Genomic DNA, 22,768 nt, shown 5'->3' with positions numbered 1-22,768 from the left:
TCTCCTCCCCTCTTTCTTTTCCTTAAGATATTTTATTTAGTAAACATCATACATCATCAAAGTTTTTACCCTTATGTACTTCATAGTGCATCTATATTTGTATAAACACTTTAAATTATAGTTTTAACTATTATATATTTTTCACCTAAAATTAACAGTGGGTTTAAATTATTTTTATTGTATCTCTAAGTCATCTTTTATTTTAGTTTTTCTATAACTTAACATAAATACATTTCCTTTGACTTGTATCTCTCTAATTATTCATATGTTTTATCATATTTATTTCACTTTAGGCTAGAACTATATTTTGGAAATGTATTTATTTCCAATATAATTGAGGTTTTCTCTTGGATTTAAAACTGAGTGGTTAGTAACTAAAATTTGGAATTTGTCACTAACCTGCCTTATCTTAGTCTTATTTATGAAAAAGTCTTCATTTAGGACTCAAATGTCTAGGATATATGTCTTCATTTCTGGACAGAGGGGGGGAAATCTACTCTGATGATTTCACTGTATTAATTCCTCATCTTTTCATGAGTTTGGACTTAATGTTTATAGCTTATCCCACAGAGTGGTGAGTGCACTTAGAGAAATAACTGCACTAACAACTACCATGACATTCATAGAGAAAGAAATACAAAGCCTGTGTCAAAGACAGGCAGGGGATGGGGGAGGAGGGAAATGGGATTTTGGTTGTGGGAAAGTTGCTCTGGTGAGGGATGTGTACATTTTGGGGCTGAAACCTAATTATAAACAAGTTTGTAACTGGTGCTTAAATAAAGAAATTTATATTAAAAATAATAATTTATCTTAAAGCTTAATATCCTAGATATATTCAGACTAATACTATGCCAGTAACCTGATGCATTGGCAAAAGAAAAATGTGATTTTTTTCCCCCTAAGAATAGTTACATTTTAGTAAACTAGTCAGGGCACTAGGGGTTATTTAGAATGAGATAGTCTATATCCCAGTGAGCCTGGTTTCTTGCAACCCACACCAACACCTTTTTTTAAAAATAATTTTTATTGAGACCAATGTGAATTACAAGTCTTTCACAGTTATATTTAAGGTACATAGTGACAATGAATTAGGGCATTTCCCACCTCCAGTGTTGACCTCACTAAAAACTGTTCCCAGCGTGTATCTCATACCTCCACCTTTAGCTCCCTGGACTACTAGTGTAATAGGTCCCTTTTGCAACACCTTTTGTAAAAATAGAAACAGTATTTCTTGGTCAATGAGTAGTTTTTGAAATATATTTTTGTATTACAGCCCAAGCTATTCTGATAGGCATCAGGTCTCAAATCATCCCTATAAAAGCTTGCTTAAAATGAGGTATTGTGTAATGTAAAAAATTTTAAAGCATAGGAAAGATCATGTAATAAACATATAGCATGTGTAAAGATTTTTGGCATTTATCCTAAAAAAATGTAATATTTAAGTATGAAATTTTAGAATGTAAGATGACCATATGCTCATTTAAATACCATGGCCTAATTTGAAAGGTCCTAAATAATTATTTTAATGGTTACCCTTGTGCTAAAGTGCCAATATATGTATTAATTGGTCTGGTTGTAAACTATTTCCAAATAAGTCCTAGTATAAATTTTATATGACTGAAACGGGTTTTAAAGTGCTAAAATGCTTCCTTTTATAAAAATCTGTTAAGGGGAATGGAATGATAGTACAGTGGGTAGGTTGTTTGCATATGGATGCAGATCCAGAATTCCTAGCATCCCATGTAGTCCCCTGAATACCACTAGGAGTAACCCCTCGCACAGAGCCAGGAGTAAACAATGAGAATGACCAAGCGTGCATCCCTCTAAAAAGGAAAAATAAGAATAATTAGCTAAAAGGTCCGGTTAACTGCAAACCATATTTTGACTTTTAGTAATGTTGTAACCTGTGATTATAATATATTATGTCAGTGTTGTTTTTTTCATCAGTTAAATACAACCCAGGGAACACTTGTACAAAATGTATGATTTCTTGTATAATATCTTGATAACATGTCTTACTACTTTAAAGATAAGCACTAAATATAATATTAAACACAATAGTAAAATTAAAAAACATGTGGGTCATAAGTACATATCCTCATTGTAAGCATTTTATTTTATTTGACTGCCTTTTTGATAATTTTTCTTTTTATAATTAATATCTTTATTTAAACACCTTGATTATAAATATGATTGTAGTTGGGTTTCTGTCATGTAAAGAACACCCCCCTTCACCAGTGCATCATTCCCACCACCGATGTCCCAAATCTTTCTCCTCCCCACCCCACCCCCAACTGTACTCTAGACAGGCTTTCCACCTCCCTCATTCATTCACAGTGTTATGATAGTTCTCAGTGTAGTTATTTCTCTAACCGCACTCACCACTCTTTGTGGTGAGCTTCATGAAGTGAGCTGGAAGTTCCAGCCCTCCTCTCGTTGTCTCAGGATTGTTGCAAAAATGACTTTTATTTTTCTTAAAACGCATAGATAAGTGAGACTATTCTGCATCTATCTCTGTTCCTCTGGATTATTTCACTCAGTATAATAGATTTCATTACATCCATGTATAGGAAAATTTTATGACTTCATCTCTCCTGACGGCTTCATAATATTCCATTGTGTATATATACCACAGTTTCTTTAGCCATTCATCTGTTGAAAGGCATCTTGGTTTTTTCCAGAGTCTGGCTATTGTAAATAGTGCTGCAATGAATATAGGTGTGAGGAAGGAATTTTTTTTAATTGTATTTTTGTCTTCCTAGGGTATATCCCTAGGAGTGGTATAGCTGGATCATATGGGAGCTCAATTTCTAGTTTTTGGAGGAATCTCCATATCGCTTTCCATAAAGGTTGGCCTAGACAGCATTCCCACCAGCAGTAAATTAGAGTTCCTTTCTCTCCACATCCCTGCCAGCACTGCTTGTTCTCATTCTTTGTGATGTGCACCAATCTCTGTGGTGTGAGATGGTACCTCATAGTTGTTTTGATTTGCATCTCCCTGATGATTAGTGATGTGGAGCATTTTTTCATGTGCTTTTTGGCCATTTGTATTTCTTCTTTATCAAAGTGTCTGTTCATTACATCTCCCCACTTTTTTTTTTTTTTTTTTTTTGGTTTTTGGGTCATACCCGGCAGCACTCAGGGATTACTCCTGGCTCTATGCTCAGAAATTACTCCTGACAGGCTCGAGAGACCATATAGGATGCTGGAATTTGAACCTTCATCCTTCTGCATGCAAGGCAAACACTTTACCTCCATGCTATCTCTCTGGCCCCTTTTCTTTTATATATTTTTTTTTATTTTTTAATTTATTTAAACACCTTAATTACATACATGATTGTGTTTGGGTTTCAGTCATGTAAAGAACACCACCCATCACCAGTGCAACATTCCCATCACCAATGTCCCAAGTCTCCCTTCGCCCCACCCGACCCCCGCCTGTACTCTAGACAGGCTCTCCATTTTCCTCATACATTCTCGTTATTAGGACAGTTCAAAATGTAGTTATTTCCCTAACTAAACTCATCACTATTTGTGGTGAGCTTCCTGAGGTGAGCTGGAACTTCCAGCTCTTTTCTCTTTTGTGTCTGAAAATTATTATTACAAGGGTGTCTTTCATTTTTCTTAAAACCCATAGATGAGTGAGACCATTCTGCATTTTTCTCTCTCTCTCTGACTTATTTCACTCAGCATAATAGATTCCGTGTACATCCATGTATAGGAAAATTTCATGACATCATCTCTCCTGACAGCTGCATAATATTCCATTGTGTATATGTACCACAGTTTCTTTAGCCATTCATCTGTTGAAGGGCATCTTGGTTGTTTCTAGAGTCTTGCTATGGTAAATAGTGCTGCAACGAATATAGGTGTAAGGAAGGGGTTTTCGTATTGTATTTTTGTGTTCCTAGGGTATATTCCTAGGAGTGGTATAGCTGGATCGTATGGGAGCTCAATTTCCAGTTTTTGGAGGAATCTCCATATCGCTTTCCATAAAGGTTGAACTAGACGGCATTCCCACCAGCAGTGAATAAGAGTTCCTTTCTCTCCACATCCCCGCCAACACTGTTTATTCTCATTCTTTGTGATGTGTGCCATTCTCTGGGGTGTGAGGTGGTATCTCATTGTTGTTTTGATTTGCATCTCCCTGATGATTAGTGATGTGGAACATTTTTTCATGTGTCTTTTGGCCATGTGTATTTCTTCTTTGTCAAAGTGTCTGTTCATTTCTTCTCCCCATTTTTTGATGGGGTTAGATGTTTTTTTCTTGTAAAGTTCTGTCAGTGCCTTGTATATTTTGGAGATTATCCCCTTATCTGATGGGTATTGGGTGAATAGTTTCTCCCACTCAGTGGGGGGCTCTTGTATCCTGGGCACTATTTCCTTTGAGGTGCAGAAGCTTCTCAGCTTAATATATTCCCATCTGTTAATCTCTGCTTTCACTTGCTTGGAGAGTGTAGTTTCCTCCTTGAAGATGCCTGTAATGTCCTGGAGTGTTTTGCCTATGTGCTGTTCTATATATCTTATGGTTTTGGGGCTGATATCGAGGTCTTTAATCTATTTGGATTTTACCTTCGTACATGATGTTAGCTGGGGGTCTAAGTTCAATTTTTTGCAAGTGGCTATCCAATTGTGCCAACACCACTTGTTAAAGAGGCTTTCCCTGCTCCATTTAGGATTTCCGCTCCTTTATCAAAAATTAGGTGATTGTATGTCTGGGGAACATTTTCTGAGTATTCAAGCCTATTCCACTGATCTGAGGACCTGTCCTTATTCCAATACCATGCTGTTTTGATAACTATTGCTTTGTAGTACAGTTTAAAGTTGGGGAAAGTAATTCCTCCCATATTCTTTTTCCCAATGATTACTTTAGCTATTCGAGGGTGTTTATTGTTCCAAATGAATTTCAAAAGTGTCTGATCCACTTTTTTAAAGAATGTCATGGGTATCTTTAGAGGGATGCCATTAAATCTGTATAATGCCTTGGAGAGTATTGCCATTTTGATGATGTTAATCCTGCCGATCCATGAGCAGGGTATGTGTTTCCATTTCCGTGTGTCCTCTCTTATTTCTTGGAGCAGAGTTTATAGTTTTCCTTGTATAGGTCCTTCACATATTTAGTCAAGTTGATTCCAAGATATTTGAGTTTGTGTGGCACTATTGTGAATGGGGTTGTTTTCTTAATGTCCATTTCATCCTTATTACTATTGGTGTATAGAAAGGCCATTGATTTTTGTGTGTTAATTTTGTAGCCTGCCACCTTGCTATATGAGTCTATTGTTTCTAGAAGCTTTTTGATAGAGTCTTTAGGGTTTTCTAAGTAGAGTATCATGTCATCTGCAAACAGTGAGAGCTTGATTTCTTCCTTTCCTATCTGGATTCCCTTGATATCCTTTTCTTGCCTAATCACTATAGCAAGTACTTCCAGTGCTATGTTGAATAGGAGTGGTGAGAGAGGACAGCCTTGTCTTGTGCCAGAATTTAGAGGGAAGGCTTTCAGTTTTTCTCCATTGAGGATAATGTTTGCCACTGGCTTGTGGTAGATGGCCTTCACTATATTGATAAAGGCTCCCTCCATTCCCATCTTGCTGAGAGTTTTGATCAAGAATGGGTGTTGGGGGGCCGGGTAGGTGGCGCTGGAGGTAAGGTGTCTGCCTTGCAAGCGCTAGCCAAGGAAGGACCACGGTTCGATCCCCCGGCGTCCCATATGGTCCCCCCAAGCCAGGGGCGATTTCTGAGCACATAGCCAGGAGTAACCCCTGAGCATCAAACGGGTGTGGCCCAAAAACCAAAAAAAAAAAAAAAAAGAATTCTAGAACCTTGGGACACGAATAACTTTATGGGGCTGGGCGGTGGCGCAAGAGGTAAGGTGCCTGCCTTGCCTGCACTAGCCTTGGACAGACCACAGTTCGATCCCCCGCGTCCTATATGGTCTCCCAAGCCAGGAGCGACTTCTGAGCGCATAGCCAGGAGTAACCCCTGAGCGTCACTGGGTGTGGCCCAAAATCCAAAAAAAAAAAAAAAAAGAATGGGTGTTGGACCTTATCAAATGCTTTCTCTGCATCTATTGATAGGATCATGTGGTTTTTATTTTTCTTGTTATTGATGTTGTGTATTATGTTGATAGATTTATGAATGTTAAACCAGCCTTGCATTCCTGGGATGAAACCTACTTGATTGTAGTGGATGATCTTCTTAACGAGGCATTGAATCCTATTTGCCAGGATTTTGTTGAGGATCTTTGCATCTGCATTCATCAGCGATATTGGTCTGTAATTTTCTTTTTTTTTTTTTTTTTTTTTTTTTTTGGTTTTTGGGTCACACCCGGCGGTGCTCAGGGGTTACTCCTGGCTGTCTGCTCAGAAATAGCTCCTGGCAGGCACGGGGGACCATATGGGACACCGGGATTTGAACCAACCACCTTTGGTCCTGGATTGGCTGCTTGCAAGGCAAACGCCACTGTGCTATCTCTCCGGGCCCTGGTCTGTAATTTTCTTTTTTTGTAGCATCTCTGTCTGGTTTAGGTATCAAGGTGATGTTGGCTTCATAAAAGCTATTTGGAAGTGTTTCTGCTTGTTCAATTTCATGAAAGAGTCTTGCCAAGATTGGCAGTAGTTCCTCTTGGAAAGTTTGATAGAATTCATTAGTGAATCCATCTGGACCTGGGCTTTTGTTTTTCGGCAGACATTTGATTACTGTTTTAATTTCATCAATGGTGATGGGGGTGTTTAGATATGCTACATCCTCTTCCTTCAACCGTGGAAGATTATAAGAGTCCAAGAATTTATCCATTTCTTCCAGGTTCTCATTTTTAGTGGCGTAGAGTTTTTCAAAGTAGTTTCTGATTACCCTTTGAATCTCTGTCATATCAGTAGTGATCTCTCCTTGTTCATTCCTGATACGAGTTATCAAGTTTCTCTCTCTCTCTTTCTTTGTTAGGTTTGCCAGTGGTCTATCAATCTTGTTTATTTTTTCAAAGAACCAACTTCTGCTTTCGTTGATCTTTCGGATTGTTTTTGGGTTTCCACTTCGTTGATTTCTGCTCTCAGCTTTGTTATTTCCTTCTGTCTTCCTATTTTTGGGTCCTTTTGTTGAGCATTTTCTAGTTCTATTAGCTGTGTCATTAAGCTACTCAGGTAAGCTCCTTCTTCCTTCCTGATGTGTGCTTGCAAAGCTATAAATTTTCCTCTCAGTACTGCTTTTGCTGTGTCCCATAAGTTCTGATAGTTTGTGTCTTTATTGTCATTTGTTTCCAGGAACCTTTTGATTTCCTCCTTGATTTCATCTCGGACCCACTGGTTATTGAGCATGAGGCTGTTTAACTTCCAGGTGTTAAAGTGTTTCTTCTGAGTCCCTTTGGAGTTCACAAATAATTTCAGAGCCTTGTGGTCAGCGTAGGTAGTCTGCAAAATTTCTATCCTCTTGATCTTATGGAGGTATGTTTTATGTGCCAGCATGTAGTCTATCCTGGAGAATGTCCCATGTACATTGGAGAAGAATGTGTATCCAGGTTTCTGGGGATGGAGTGTCCTATATATATCCACTAGGCCTCTTTCTTCCATTTCTCTCCTCAGGTCTAGTATATTCTTGTTGGGTTTCAGTCTGGTTGACCTATCCAGTGTTGACAAAGCCGTGTTAAGGTCCCCCGCAATTATTGTGTTGTTGTTGATATTATTTTTCAGATTTGTCAACAGTTGTATTAAATATTTTGCTGGCCCCTCATTCGGTGCATATATGTTTAGGAGAGTGAATTCTTCCTGCTCTACATACCCCTTGATTAATATAAAATGTCCATCTTTGTCCCTTACAACCTTCCTGAGTATAAAGTTTGCATTATCTGATATTAGTATGGCCACTCCAGCTTTTTTATGGGTGTTGTTTGCTTGGATAACTTTTCTCCAGCCTTTTATTTTGAGTCTATGTTTGTTCTGACTATTCAGGTGCGTTTCTTGTAGGCAGCAGAAGGTTGGATTGAGTTTTTTGATCCATTTAGCCACTCTGTGTCTCTTAACTGGTGCATTTAATCCATTGACGTTGAGAGAAAGAATTGTCCTGGGATTTAACGCCATCTTTATTTCGAAATTTGGTGTGTCTTTTGAGTAGTCTTGTCTTAGATTAGGTCTTTCAGTTTTTCTCTTAAGACTGGTTTTGTGTCTGTGAAGTTTCTGAGCTGTTTTTTCTCTGTGAAACCATGTATTCTTCCGTCAAACCGGAAAGTGAGTTTTGCTGGGTATAGTATTCTGGGTGAAGCATTCATTTCATTCAGTCTTGTCACAATATCCCACCACTGCTTTCTGGCATTGAGTGTTTCTGGTGACAGGTCTGCTGTAAATCTCAGGGAAGCTTGCTTGAACGTGATTTCCCCTTTTGATCTTGCTGTTTTCAGAATTCTGTCTCTATCTGTGGGATTTGTCATTGTGACTAGGATGTGTCTTGGGGTGGTTTTTCTGGGGTCTCTTTTGGTTGGTACTCTTCGGGCATGCAGGATTTGATCACATATATTCTTTAGCTCTGGAAGTTTCTCTTTAATGATGTTCTTGACCGTTGATTCTTCCCGGAAGTTTTCTTCCTGGGTCTCTGGGACTCCAATGATTCTTAAGTTGTTTGTGTTGATCTTATCATAGACTTCTATTTTCATCTGTTCCCATTCTTTGACTAATTTTTCCATTGTCTGCTCATTTGCTTTAAGTTTTTTGTCCAATCTCTCCTGCTGTATGGAATTGTTATGTATCTCATCTTCCACAGCACCAACTCTATTCTCAGCTTCTGATACTCTGTCCCAGAGCTTATCCATTTTGTCATTCACTTCGTTTACTGACTTTTCAGTCCTGTTAGTTGACATGTTATTTCAGTTTGGAGTTTTGTGATTTCTGTCTTCATATTTTCTTGGTTCTTATTAGTGTTCTGTTCAACTCGATCCATGGTTTCTTGGAGTCCGTTGATCATCTTCCATTTTGCTAGTCTAAAGTCCTTATCTGAGAGGTTGATTAGTTGGTTGGTCATTATCTGGTCCTCAGAATTGTCATCTTCATTCTCTATGTCTGATGCTGGCCTGCGTTGTTTCCCCATTGTCACACTTGTATTGTGGGTTTTTCTATGTGTTGTGGTGGTATTCATTGTCTATATGATGCAGGCAGCACACTCCTCTGGCTCCTCCCTTTCTGGATGGGCTGACTTGCCTCTAAGGGAGGGGAGTCCTCCGTGGATGAAGCCTCACACTGGGTCAAATCTTAGGCCCGAGCATGCAACAGAGAAGACAGTTCGGAGAGAAATGTTTGCTTCTGTGATATAGCACCGTTCTTAGTGTAATTTTTCCTTTTTGTTGCAATGGTGTTCTTTCCTTAGAAAGAGTGCACGGCCGCGTAGCGAAGCGGAGCGGCCGTTCTCCACTGGAGCCTCTTTTTGCCCCACTCGCAAGAGTTTTACGCAAGAGGACAGTAGACAGACATAGACAGGTCACACTCACAGTTTTTCACAGTTGGGCCCCACTGGGCCGGTGTACTTTCGCGGATTTTCCCCGCCTGGTGTCACACACAGGGAGCCGGCTTTTGCAAAGTTATGCCGGTTTTCATGCTCTGTAGTCCCTCCCTGAAAAATTTCTTTCATATTTTTGAAAAAAAATTTATTTAAAGATAATGCATCACATAGTTGACATAACTGATCATAATAAATTTATTTCAAGATAAGGGAAAGCAAGATTATTGAAAAAATAGAAAAACTAAAAATTAAAATGGAAGAGAAGAAAAAAAGAAAAAAGAAAAAGTTCAGTAACAAATACATTTGTGAAAATTATTGTATCTTCAATAAAGTCATTAATACAACAGCAGAAGGTTTAGTAAGCTCTTATTTTTTTAAAGATAAGAGATAAAAATACAATAAAAAGATGTGTTTGTGTATGTGTGACAGTTGTTGTTTGCAAAGACATGGCAAAATATGGGGGAAATAGAAAGGAAAACACGGGGAGACCTTACCCATGAAGTATCCTGGCATAAGACCAACTACAGACTCCAGGCATACTAAGTATTCTAAATCCAAAGTCTTTCTCTGTGTTCCCAGTAAAAGCTCTTCACAATCACAATTGTTGCTGTCAGGTTTCTGTGGTTAGACTAGATTCTGGTTTCTGTACTTCTGTGTCGAAGTCAGGCTAAAACAAATACATTTCCAGATAGTACATTTCAAATAAAACATAATAAGCATAGAAGATACAGGGACTTAAGACAGGAGAGAATTCAATGAGAATTTTAGAATGATAGGAAAGAAAATTCTTTTTTTTTTTTTTTGCTACACCCAGTGATACTCAGGGAGTTACTCCTGACTATGTGCTCAAAAATTGCTCCTGGTTTGGGTGACCATATAGGACACCGGGGATTGAATCCAGGTCCATCCTGGGTCAGCCACGTGCAAGGCAAACGCCCTACTGCTGTGCTGTCACTCTGGCCTCAGGAAAGGAAATTCTGAGGAAGAAGAGCACTCAGTAAATATTATTGTTATATATGAAATGTTGGAATCTATAAATTCCACACAGTGGATTGCTGTGATTCACTTGGTCTGATTACCTTAGAGAACTTCTTTGAATTCCCTCTAGGAGAGTGGGTGCACAAACAGTGAAATCTGAAGAAATGAGGGACCACATAAGGTTGTGCAGGAGAACAGTGTTCTGATTTTAATGTGAAGAACCAGGGGGTACAGATGGGGGATTTGCCAGTCACAGTTTTATCTGTGGTATGAAAAAAATGCTCTCCTTTGTAAAATTACAACATACTTCTCTTGTTAAAGGAAGCTTCTACAAAACAATTTACATGGCTCTAGGTAGTATGCAGATCTGCTGAATAGATACATTTCAAGTAAGAATCCAGAGTTAAAAAGAGAAGATGAATTTTAACATCTCAAAGTAATTCCTGTCCAGTTAGGCCCTGGATATCAATACTGATGTAGACTAGGGGATTTAGTAAGGAGCAGTTTTTTCTATTAAACTTCCTTTTCCTGAGGGAATAGGTTTTGTTTTAGGGACTAATACAGATAACTAACTTCCTATGGTCTGACTAAGAAATAGTTTGTAGAAGAAACAAGCTTATCTGAAAGAGATTTAAATCTATACCTGGTAAAGGTTTTTTCAATAGCCCAATGCTATTTCCTGGCCAAAACTTTGGATGTAAATTCTGAGGCAAGAATTAGTTAGCAAGTACTCAAAATCCCTTTGAGATATTCCAAAGCAAAACACTCCTTTCAGTAAAACCTGCCAGGGCATTTAAAAGACAATGAGGAATGATTTTTTTTTTTTTTTTGGTTTTTGGGTCACACCCAGCAGCACTCAGGGGTTACTCCTGGCTTCACGCTCAGAAATTGCTCCTGGCAGGCTCAGGGGACTGTATGGGATGCCGGGATTCAAACCAATGACCTTCTGTATGAAAGGCAAATGCCTTACTTCCATGCTATCTCTCCGGCCCGAGATTGATTTTTTAGGTATATTTTGGTGCTGAGTTTTCCAGGTAAGGAGAAATTTAATCAAGGCTATATTTGCCTGTATAAATCCTTATGTTTGGAAGTAAAAGCTTAAATATATATATTATGTTTGGAAGTAAAAGCTTAAATATATATATACACACACATATATATATATATACATATATATATATTAAGTATATGTATATACTTAATAAAGCAGAAGGGAGATTCATTTTTAGGCCAAGTAAATGTTTGTCACTAAGCATATCACCCTCACTATCAAAGATCTTGGCCAGTCATCTGTGCTGAGGAAAGGCTTTTCAGTGGACCTATTGACAATACTTTTTTTAGATTGCTGGGGTCGATAGTGGACATTTCCAACAAGTGCAAACAATAAGTAGAGCAGTTTAGAATATGAGTTGATGATTGCTGAAATGAAAAAGTTAGCATTAATTAATTAATTATACTTGAAGGCTATACTATGTTTCTTTGTTCCTGTTTTAATCATAATTGGGTGTCATATCATAAATATATTTTAAAAGCCATAAGTATAGAAGTAAAATACAAGATTTAATAAAATATCAACTAGGGATTTGAGGAATAAAATATTTTGAATTGGGAAGTTGGGATTATTGTGCCCAATAAGCGACAATTTGTTTTTGAATTATTGAATTATCTAGTTTTAGTCTTACCCAAATAAAGAAACTCCATTTGGGGGTCAGCGTGGTGGCACTAGAGGTAAGGTGTCTGCCTTGCCAGCGCTAGCCTAAGACGGACCGCTGTTCCATCCCCCGGCATCCCATATGGTCCCCCAAGCCAGGAGGGACTTCTGAGCGCAAAGGCAGGAGTAACGCCTTAGCATCACTGAGTGTGGCCCCCAAAATCCCCCCCCTCAAAAAAGAAACTCCATTTGGTGATTTGGCTTTATTGAACAGTGCAACCCAATAATGAGTTTCTAATTCATGACTCTGCAATACCTAGTAAATATGGCTATGGTCAGTAGTCATAAGTGAAACAGGTAGAGAGTGGAATTTCTCAACTTGGGTACCATGACTTTTTGAGCCACATAATTGTTCTTGTTTCTATGCATGCTACCTCATGCATTGAATGATGGTCTAGCAACATCCCTGGCTGTTTTGTCATTTCCATTTTGGAAATACTTCTATTTTATTTTGATTATCATTTTTAGGTTATACTATTTTAATTATTTATTTTGGAAATATGATCAATGGTACTTCTCTGAACAATTGAGGACACGATTTTGTGATAACTTTATTTTTTCTTTCTCTTGGTTTATACTTAGAAACAAAATTGCTGAATCATACCATAGTTTCTTAAGTTTTATATTATGTAGTTATTTTTGGTTTAGGGACCAAACAATCCTGGTTGCACTTAGGGGTCACTTCAACAGGTACTCAGAGTGGGGAGGAATATGTGGTTCCTATTGAAGTCACCAAAATATGCCCAGCTCTTTCAACTGTTGATTTTTATACATGCAGTCCCATATCAGCTAGGCATCTGGGGAGAGTTCATAATAGATTCGTTGAGACTCTCGGACTTTATCCTGGGATGTTGCCCCTGATTTCCACTCTTAACCTCAGACAGAACCTTTGACTCCAGCTGAGCAAGATTTTAGGTTTCTGCCTAAGTTCTCATAACTCCTCTCAGGAACTGTGGAGAACCACAAGGTGACAAATCATGTAAATATTAATCCTGCCTACTTCAGTTACTTCTTTCAAGGATTGATTTCCTCTCTTCTGTTTTCTGTTTGCTTTTTTATTATATGGAGATTCCCAATAGTTGTTTTGTTTGTTTTTATTTTCAGAATATAAATCATTATCTGCAGACGAATCTATCAAATACCCTGTAATAGAAATTTTACCACATTTCCCTATATTTCCCCTTAATTTGCAGAGGATTAACTCCCAAAATGCTGTGCTGTTTCAGTGATAGCAGAAGCTCATAAAAATCTTCTAAATAAAGGAGCATATTACTAATCCTATTTTTTCTTTTTTCTCTTTATAGACAAGAGATGATTTCCTAGGTCAAGTGGATGTTCCTCTTTACCCATTACCGGTTAGTATTGATGTCTATGAGTTTACTTTATGTGTTTATTCATTTTAATTTTAATTTAATAATTTTAATTTAATAAATTGATGTTAGTATAATAATTATGAATATATTATTATTTACTGAGCATGTTATTTCCTGAATTTATATTTTCCAGTTTATTTTAAATTTTTCTTTGTATGAACGTCAGTCAAAGAGCCAGTAAGTTAGTTTGCATCACAAGAGCATTGCTTCAAGATTAGTTTGGAAATATTATATTGAATAACCAGAAGGGGGAAAGCCTGTGCTTACAGGAGAAAATTGAAATAGTTTTAATAGTATAGGCATGAAACAATTTTTTTTTTATGTATTCACTTTCTTTTTTTTATTAATATCTTTATTTAAACACCTTGATTACAAACATGATTTTGGTTGGGTTTCAGTTATGTAAAGCACATCCCCTTTCACCATTGTAACATTCCCATCACCAATGTCCCAAATCTCCCTCCTCTCCACCCCACCCCCGCCTGTATTCTAGACAGGCTTTCTACTTCCCTCATTCATTCACATTGTTATGATAGTTCTCAATGTAGTTATTTCACTAACTGCGCTCATCACTCTTTGTGGTGAGCTTCATGTAGTGAGCTGGACCTTCCAGCCCTCCTCTCTTTTGTCTCTGAAAATTATTGCAAGAATATCTTTTACTTTTCTTAAAACCCATATGAACGAGACTATTCTGCATCTATCTCTCTTCCTCTGGCTTATTTCACTCAGCATAATAGATTCCATGTATATCCATATATAGAAAAATTTCATGACTTCGTCTCTCCTGGTGGCTTCATAATATTTCATTGTGTATATGTACCACAGTTTCTTTAGCCATTCAGCAGGAAACAATTTGGATCAAACATATGATATTGGCTGGAAACAGACAAATTCAAGAAACATTTAGTAATAAAACACTATTAGATAATATTTCTGATGTGGAGGTTGAAAAAAAATAGCAAAAAGTAAGGATAATATAGAGGCCAGAGTAAATAGCACACCAGGTAGGTGTTTGCCTAGAATGTGACCAAACCTAGGTTCGATCCCCAGTATCCACTATGGTCCTCCAAGTGCTTCCAGGACTAATTCTTGCATACCAGTTATAAGCCCTGAGCATTGCCTACTGTGGCACAAACAAAAATAAATAAATAAATAAATAAAAGTAAAAATACAAACTAAATTTATGTAGAAAATTTTGCATGAGAAGTTATTTGCTTTGAAATAAAGTACATTTAATTTTCTATATTTGATATAGAAATAGTTTTTCTATATTATTGATATAGTTTTTTTTTATTTTCAGTAGAAAGGCAGAACAAATGAACATGAAAAGAAAAAAGCTCGGGGCTAGAGAGATAGCACAGCGGTGTTTGCCTTGCAAACAGCCGATCCAGGACCTAAGGTGGATGGTTCGAATCCCAGTGTCCCATATGGTCCCTCGTGCCTCCCAGGAGCTATTTCTGAACTGATAGCTAGGAGTAACCCCTGAGCACCACTGGGTGTGGCCAAAAAAACAAAAAACAAAACAAAACAAAAAAAAAAGAAAGAAAGAAGGAAGGAAGGGAGGGAGGGAGGGAGGGAGGGAGGGAGGGGGAGGGAGAGAGAGAGAGAGAGAGAGAGAGAGAGAGAGAGAGAGAGCGAAAGAAAGAAAGAAAGAAAGAAAGAAAGAAAGAAAGAAAGAAAGAAAGAAAGAAAGAAAGAAAGAAAGAAAGAAAGAAAGAAAGAAAGAAAGAAAGAAAGAAAGAAAGAAAGAAAGAAAGAAAGAAAGAAAGAAAGAAAGAAAGAAAGAAAGAAAAGAGGGAAGCTAAAACATATAGGAAAATAAATTGTGTAAGGAAGGAATACTATGTAGAGAAGTGCGATGATTGCTAAGGTTACAGCAAAGTTTTGAGCATAGTGGGCTGTCCCAAGTAGAGAAAGAGAGCATTTGAAGCCAAAACCTGAATCTTGGTTTATGTATCTGTCCAAAGAGAAAGAGAAGAGAGCCAACAGGAATGAAGTGTAGAAACAATATCAGGAGAATTTAAGAAAAGAAGGTGAAGTGGTTGTTAATATAGTGTAGTGTAGAAACAATATCAGGAGAATTTAAGAAAAGAAGGTGAAGTGGTTGTTAATGGAAAATGCAGCAGAGAAAGAAAGGCTCTTGAAAAATGTCTGCTGAATGTGCTTAGAGAAACAATACTGGTTTTCTCTATTAAATTTTTGAGGTGTTTATGGCTCTCTGTAGTCTTTAATGACAAGTTTTTGAATAGACATTAAATCCTCTTATTTTCTGGCTGTTTACCATTTTTCCCTCCTAACTTGTCCATGTGGTTTAACCAAGCCTACTTGCCAATGTTGTACATGTTTTATATTCTTTATGGGTACTTACAGACTCACTGCTTTGGGCTGTTTTGCCACTGACTCCTTTTGTGTTTGTGGGTCACAAGGCTCAGGCTCAGGGTGATGCTCTGTACTTATGCCTGGCTTTGTGCTCCAGGATCATTCCTGGCAGGCTCAAGCGACCATATGGGATGCTAGGGATCATACTTAGGCTTAGGTCAACCACATACAAGGCAAATGCCTTACCCACTGTACTATCACAACTAGTGACCCTTATTTATTTATTTATTTATTTGGTTTTGGTTTTTTGGCCATACCCCAGTGGCACTCAGGGGTTAAACCTGGCTCTCACTCAGGATTCAGTCCTGGCAGGCTCAGGAGACCATATGGGATGACAGGGATCAAACCCGGGTCAGCACAAGGCAAACACCCTCCCCACTATGCTATTGCTCTGGCTCTATGACATTTCCTTTTTTACACCACAATATACCTTTTCTGCTATTTTTAAACATTTTTGATTTCAGCTATGTTATTCCAGCTATTTCTATGGTGTAGAAAGTAAAATTTCCAAGTGAAAATTAACATAAGCAATCAATGAATAAGTTAAAGCTGCATTTTTCTTCCACCTCTAACTCTTTATGTCTTAGGTTGTTATAATCCAATTCTATTCATTTTTTTGTGAAAGGGGGGGTTACAGATATGTCTTGAAAACTCACTGTTTTATTCTAGACAGAAAATCCAAGAATGGAGAGACCGTATACATTTAAGGATTTTGTTCTTCATCCAAGAAGGTCAGTAATATAAAGTAATAATAAGTTTTTAAATTTTCATTATACCTTATAAGTATAAGGTATGCACTCTTTGCATTTGTAAATAAATAATTTATAAGTACTATGTCAATTTCAAAGCATTATTGCTATTTCTGATTAAAATATAGTTTATGTACATACACAAAAAAATCCAAAAATAAAAATCATCATACCCTTTTAGGAAAAATTTATCTTTTAATATTTATGAAGGTAGAACACTAAAATTTGTCTTCATGTAATACTTATTTTTTATCTTAAATTAATTCAGTTTTGATTTGTGTGTGTGTGTGTGTGTGTGTGGTTTTTGGGTCACACCGGCAGTGCTCAGGGGTTACTCCTGACTTCATGCTCGGAATTGCTCCTGGCAGGCATGGGAGACCATATGGGACGCTGGGATTCAAACCAATGACCTGCATGAAAGGCAAACGCCTTACCTTCATGCTATCTCTCCAGCCCGCCTTTTTTTTGTGTGTGCTTTTTGGGTATTAATTCAGTTTTATAATACTATGTTTATTTTATAGTACAAGCCACAATTCATCTAAAAATAGTATCAAATTTGATATGCACAAAACCATTTTCTGAAAATTTAACTTATTTTCTGTTCTTCCCTAAAAATAAAGGTTTTTCTGAAAAGTCAAATATTTAAAGAAAGTCAGATATGAAATACTGGAATTTAAAAAACAAGAGGTATATTAATAATTCCACTTTTCAAAACTGTTTTTTATATTTCTTAAAATTGTGAGGTTTAAGCTATAAATAAAAAGTCTTTTGACCACATAGTCAACTGAGATCTAGTATGGACATGTGTGATTATACTGTCCAACTGGTCAAAGTGAAACCAAGGAAGCCATCTGTAAAAACAATGGTATTGGTCTTTGCTTTAGAACTAGAAAATGCATTTCAAATACATACTATGTGAACTCAGTATATTTTTTTATTTTGAGAAATTTAATTACTCTGTGTAACTGAGATATTAAAACAAAATAAATGAATAGTGTTCTATACTGGGGATATTTACTTGCTGTAAAAGAAGTTACATATTGAATTCTTTTAAAAGTTTTAGAATCTAAACCTCTATCTTTGTAACATCTTCATACCAAAAATAACTCTCTTAAAAAACTTCCTTGGTAGGCTGCTTTTAATTTCTCAAATGCTTTCTAAAACCTTATAAAACATAAAAATTTTCATCTTCTCTATACTGGATATAAGCACATGCAGAAAAAAAATTGTTCAGGCAGAAAATTTGATATATTTCTTGATTTTTTTTTGTTTTGAGCCCCCATTAAGTCCATACCTGTGAACTTATTAGTACTAGTTGAAAATACATTATATATATATATACATATATATATATATTTCATACAAATGAAACTCGTTTTAATGGCATATGAGCAAGTTTTCCATATCCATCTTTTAGAGCACACATTTGTCAATGTGCTCACATATGGACTCTTGGGCCTCTTTAGTCCCCTTGTAAATAGACATCAGGAATTTTATTGACCACTCAAAAAGGTGCACTTTCCAAATTCATGAAAACTGAAACCAAGAAAAGCTGAACAACTAAGGAGGTATCATGTGGGAAAATGTGTCTTAAAGACAAAATATGTCTAGAAAGACAGTGTGATTGGTTACATTATTGATATCTAGAAAAATTCCCTGAAATTCTATAATATTGCTAGAACAAGTAATGTTTTTTTTAAGTAAACAGGGTACTAGAATTAATAGCAGCCATAAAATTAAGTTAGAGGCTTAAGAAAGGCAGGCTTACAATCATTAAATATTAATAGATAAGAAACAAACGTTAGCTTAGACAGTTCATCATTCAAAGAGGTAAAACAATATGAAAGTAGATCAAGTAAACTTATGTATAACAGATCAAACAGTTGGCAAAGAAAGAACATAGGTTTCAGATAGTGATCAGTCCTTGTGCTATGCTTTACTACCATGGCTTATTACATGGGCTATTCTTCTCCCAAAAGTACATCTCTGAAGTTTTCTAGTCCCAAATTCTCTGATTTCACAGCTAACTCAAAATCTAAATTCCCTTGTTTCCTAGCACCTTCATCTGGTTCATTGCCATCTTATTCATGTCTCCTATAATACAACCAAATTTCGATCTACCCTTTACTATGCTTATCCCCAGATTCTCTCCGTTGCTAGTTCTGACTTTTCTTCCACTCATGAGCTTTCTCTTTTCACTGCAGCAGATCAAAATCCTTCTGAACCATCTCAAATGCTAACTTCTGTTTCAGATTCTATCTTTCTCTTAAGAGTCCAAAGGTATATCATTACCTTTTTTAAAAATGGTTGAGACATTCCTGGTGGTGCTCAGGGCTTACTCCTGACTGTACTTAGGGATCACTTTTGGCAGTGCTCAGAGGATTCTGGGATCAAATCCAAGTTGTTCATATGCAAGACAAGCACCCACATGCTGTACTATCTCTCCAGCCCCTGTTATTACCTCTTAACAAAGATTTGTTTATGCATTCCCTTTTTCTTCATCATATATTCCTTTTCCTAGGTATGTTCTGCACTGGAGCTTGTCTTTGAGTCTTCAGTAGTAACTAGTAGGTGCTTAATAAACTCTTATTCAGTGAATGCTTTTCTTCCTTGTGTCAAAAGTTTTGTGAATAATTACTTTCCTTTCTACAGTCACAAATCAAGAGTTAAAGGTTATCTGAGATTAAAAATGACCTATTTACCTAAAACCAGTGGCTCAGAAGACGGTAACGCAGAACAGGCTGAGGAATTAGAGGTGAGATTTTCTAAATATTTGGTTAAGCTAAAAGTTATTACTAATTTCTCAGTTTGCTGTACTTACTCTAAAGAAAAATAACTTTATTTGATGAAGTTAGAGTGTATACTAAAAATTATTTTTACCTCAATATGTTTATTTTACCCAATGATTCATTAGACATTTCCTCTGAAGCTATTTCAATAGAACAAATAGCTGTTTTAGAGTAATATCACATGGCATTTGCCATGGTTAAGGACTAAAAAATATGGTGGTTATTAAAAAAATATTTAGGGGTCAAAGAGATAGTATAGCAGGTATGGCCCTGCCTTGTACACAGCTGTCCCAAGTTCAATTCCTTGGTCTTACATAAGGAATACCAAGTCTGCCAGGACTGATCACTGAGCACAGAGCTAAGAGTAAGTCCTGAGCACCACCAGATGTGCCCCCCCATAAAAAGAAAACATATATTATAGTTTAGCCATCATCTATTGTTTTTCAAAATCATTACAAACAATATAATTTTATAATTGTAAGTTAAATATATAAAAAATTTGAAGAAGACTGATAATTAGAAACTTTTATAATAAATTATATTCCTGGGAACCAAAGTAATAGTACACCAGTTAAGACCATTTGCCTTGATCACAACTGATGCAGGCCCTTCACTGGCACCCATTATGGTCCTCCAATCCCTCCAGGGGTGATTCTTAGGTGCAGAACAGATATAAGAGCCCCTCAAAGGAAAAAAATAAGCACTCCTGTTTATTTTCTTGTGACCAAAGGAAGTGGGTCTGGTATGAAAGAAAAGAAATGTGAATGAGAGAGGTAGGGAATTCAAGTGGTCTATCACATATTTGGGGGGGTTTATACTTGAACAGATTTTATGGATGATAGACAGGCTGAAGGGGAGTCCACATCTAGTATTCGGGCAGAATAATATAGGCATATGCAGCAAGACAAGATGAGTCAGTTAACATGTGTTTGTAATAGAAGTGGAAATGGATTTGAAAACTGAGTTCTAGTTGCAAGCTCTGCTTCTAACCAGCCGGCCCAGTGAGTCTTCAAAGAAAGTCACTTTGAAGAAAATACTTTGACTTCAAAGGAAGTCAGTCTTTCTTTGTAGAGGGAAAGAGTTGGGCCAAGATGCCTGTAGGATTGCTTCCCACAGAAAAATTCATAATTTCAGAAGGGGACCCAAAATACCCCTCCCTCTTCAGGTTCCATCAAGAGAGAGAGCATTCCCATGAGAGATGACATTTAACAGCATTTCTGCAATTGTGTTGGTGTTGGCTTACATGGTTGTGTGAGGGTGCCATGCTTGTCCTCTGTTGCTCTGAGCTTGGGTCAGTACCTCCAGAGGTTTCTGTTGTAGTGAAATGCTATAGGCCTTTTACCTCTTGCTTGAAGAAGGAAATCTGGAGCCCAAGCAGTGTTTTTACAACAAAATTTTCAGGGATTATTTTTATCTGCACAAATAATATTTTTACTTTGTAGAGGAATGCAAAATGCTTTCTTTCTTAAAATCCTAGAAGAGTTAAACCTTAATTTGATAAGAACCTAACATTCTCTCTTGCATACATATTTGCTTATTTGGTTATTTTTCTTTTTACTATTTTTTTGGATTTTATCCTGTAACAAACCACTTTTTGAAAATTGTAGTTATGGGTTGGCTTGAATTTTCTATAGCTGGCACTTTGGTGCACAGAATGTCTTACATAATGAATTTCAGTCTGAAGTGAAAGATTAAACTACAAAGAAAGAAAATCATTTATTTAGCAACTTAATAAACAATGTTTTCTTCTTTTGCAAACCTGTTCCAGGTACTGGCACACACATGTACTTCAGGCCACTCCTTCACAGTTCAGTTTCTGTGGGTATAGACTTTTCACTTCATTTGTAGACTCATACCTCAGTGCTTGAATTCCTTCAGATGCACCTGATCATTTCAGTAGATATAAGCTTGCGGGAGTTTGTTTATGAAAGACCTAGGAATTCAAACCCAGAAATATGTGCTTGTTTATGGTCTGTGGAATTAATGACCAGAGAAGTCTTGCCTTTCACATCTAGTTTGTGGCTTAATTTTAAAAATTCTGCTAGCTTAAAGAAAACAATGTCTTGGCCTCATAATCACTTTTTGGCTACTTTTTGAGGTGCTTGGGTTACCCCTTACTCTACAGTCAGGAATCACTCCTAGTGTGCTTGGAGGAACTATATATGGGATGCCAAGAATCAAACCCAGGTCAGTTACATGCAAGGCAAATGCCCTACCCACTTTGGTCACTCCCTAATTTTTAACTACCCAATTTATGTTTCTTGATACAATAAAATGCATGTATTAAGTAATAAGGGAGTATTTTATTTTTACCCTATACAAGTGACAGTTTATGTTGTATGTATTTTAAAGATTACTATATTATGTTGATAATAAATCTAAATAGTCTCTTTCCCTCCTTGACTCCATTTTATACTGCATATTAAACAATTTCAAATTTGATTTGATATTCATATTTAACTAATATTTTGTGACATTTAGAAAATTTTGTCAAGACTATTATCTGTCAAGACTATTAGCTGGGGCTGGAGAGATAGCATGGAGGTAGGGCATTTGCCTTGCATGCAGAAGGACAGTGGTTCGAATCCTGTCATCCTCTATAGTCCCCCGAACCTGCCAGGAGTGATTTCTCAGTATAGAGTCAGAAGTAACCCCTGCGTGCTGCTGGGTGTGACCAAAAAAACAAAAAAACAAAAAAAAAAGACTATTAGCTGAAACATACCAAAACCCCCAGAAAATTCAGTCCTAAACATGCTCAAATGTACATTGCAGACTTACTAAAATTTGAATGTTTTTCATTAAAAAAAAATCATATACATTCTTTTGGATTGGTTTCAATTTAGACCTCCATCCAGCAGTGCTCCATAGTTGGAACCCACACTCCAGTCTTTTAAACTCTCCCTCTAGTTTGCCTACCACCTTTTCTTGACACACTCAGCCCTTATTTCTCATATCCTTCTTCCCCTCATGTAACCATTAGTTCTTTTATCAGTGTCCACTGAAAATTTTAAAAAGTCCTATAGGGGATGGATCGATAGTATAGCAGGAAGGATGTTTGTGTTTCATGTGGTCAGCCTGGCTTCAATCCTTGGTAACCCATATAGTTTCCCAAGAACCACCAGGAGTAATTCCTGACCACAGAGCCACAAGTAAGCCCTGAACATCATATTGGCCCCCAAACAAGCCAAAAATGCCTTAAAAATGATCAACGTTCTTCCATTTTATATCCCTAAATTACATAAATATTTAATAACATATTTTCCTTGCTAACTATTGCTTCACCATCCCTCTCAAGTTCCTGCTATTTTGTTG

The 22,768-nt window shown here is 36.9% G+C and overlaps 1 protein-coding gene across 4 annotated transcripts in view; it reads left to right on the top strand.

Moving 5' to 3' along the window:
• The window catches only part of NEDD4 (NEDD4 E3 ubiquitin protein ligase), a 91,084-nt gene that overhangs the window by 19,746 nt on the left and 48,570 nt on the right, over positions 1 to 22,768 (top strand). For 2 of the 4 annotated variants that reach the window (XM_049773588.1, XM_049773586.1), the window contains exons 2-4: positions 13,471 to 13,521; positions 16,588 to 16,649; positions 19,320 to 19,422. The exons of 1 other annotated variant lie outside the window; for it this stretch is intronic. In XM_049773588.1, coding sequence (XP_049629545.1) covers positions 13,471 to 13,521; positions 16,588 to 16,649; positions 19,320 to 19,422 — 216 coding nt within the window. The remainder of the gene's footprint in view (positions 1 to 13,470; positions 13,522 to 16,587; positions 16,650 to 19,319; positions 19,423 to 22,768) is intronic. One more of the 4 variants, XM_049773587.1, reaches the window with a different exon arrangement.

The sequence above is a fragment of the Suncus etruscus genome, chromosome 5 (genome assembly GCF_024139225.1).
Source record: "Suncus etruscus isolate mSunEtr1 chromosome 5, mSunEtr1.pri.cur, whole genome shotgun sequence".
NCBI lineage: Eukaryota > Metazoa > Chordata > Mammalia > Eulipotyphla > Soricidae > Suncus > Suncus etruscus.
The sequence above is the reverse complement of the archived record's forward strand: the minus strand, read 5'-3'. Positions and strand labels throughout refer to the sequence as shown.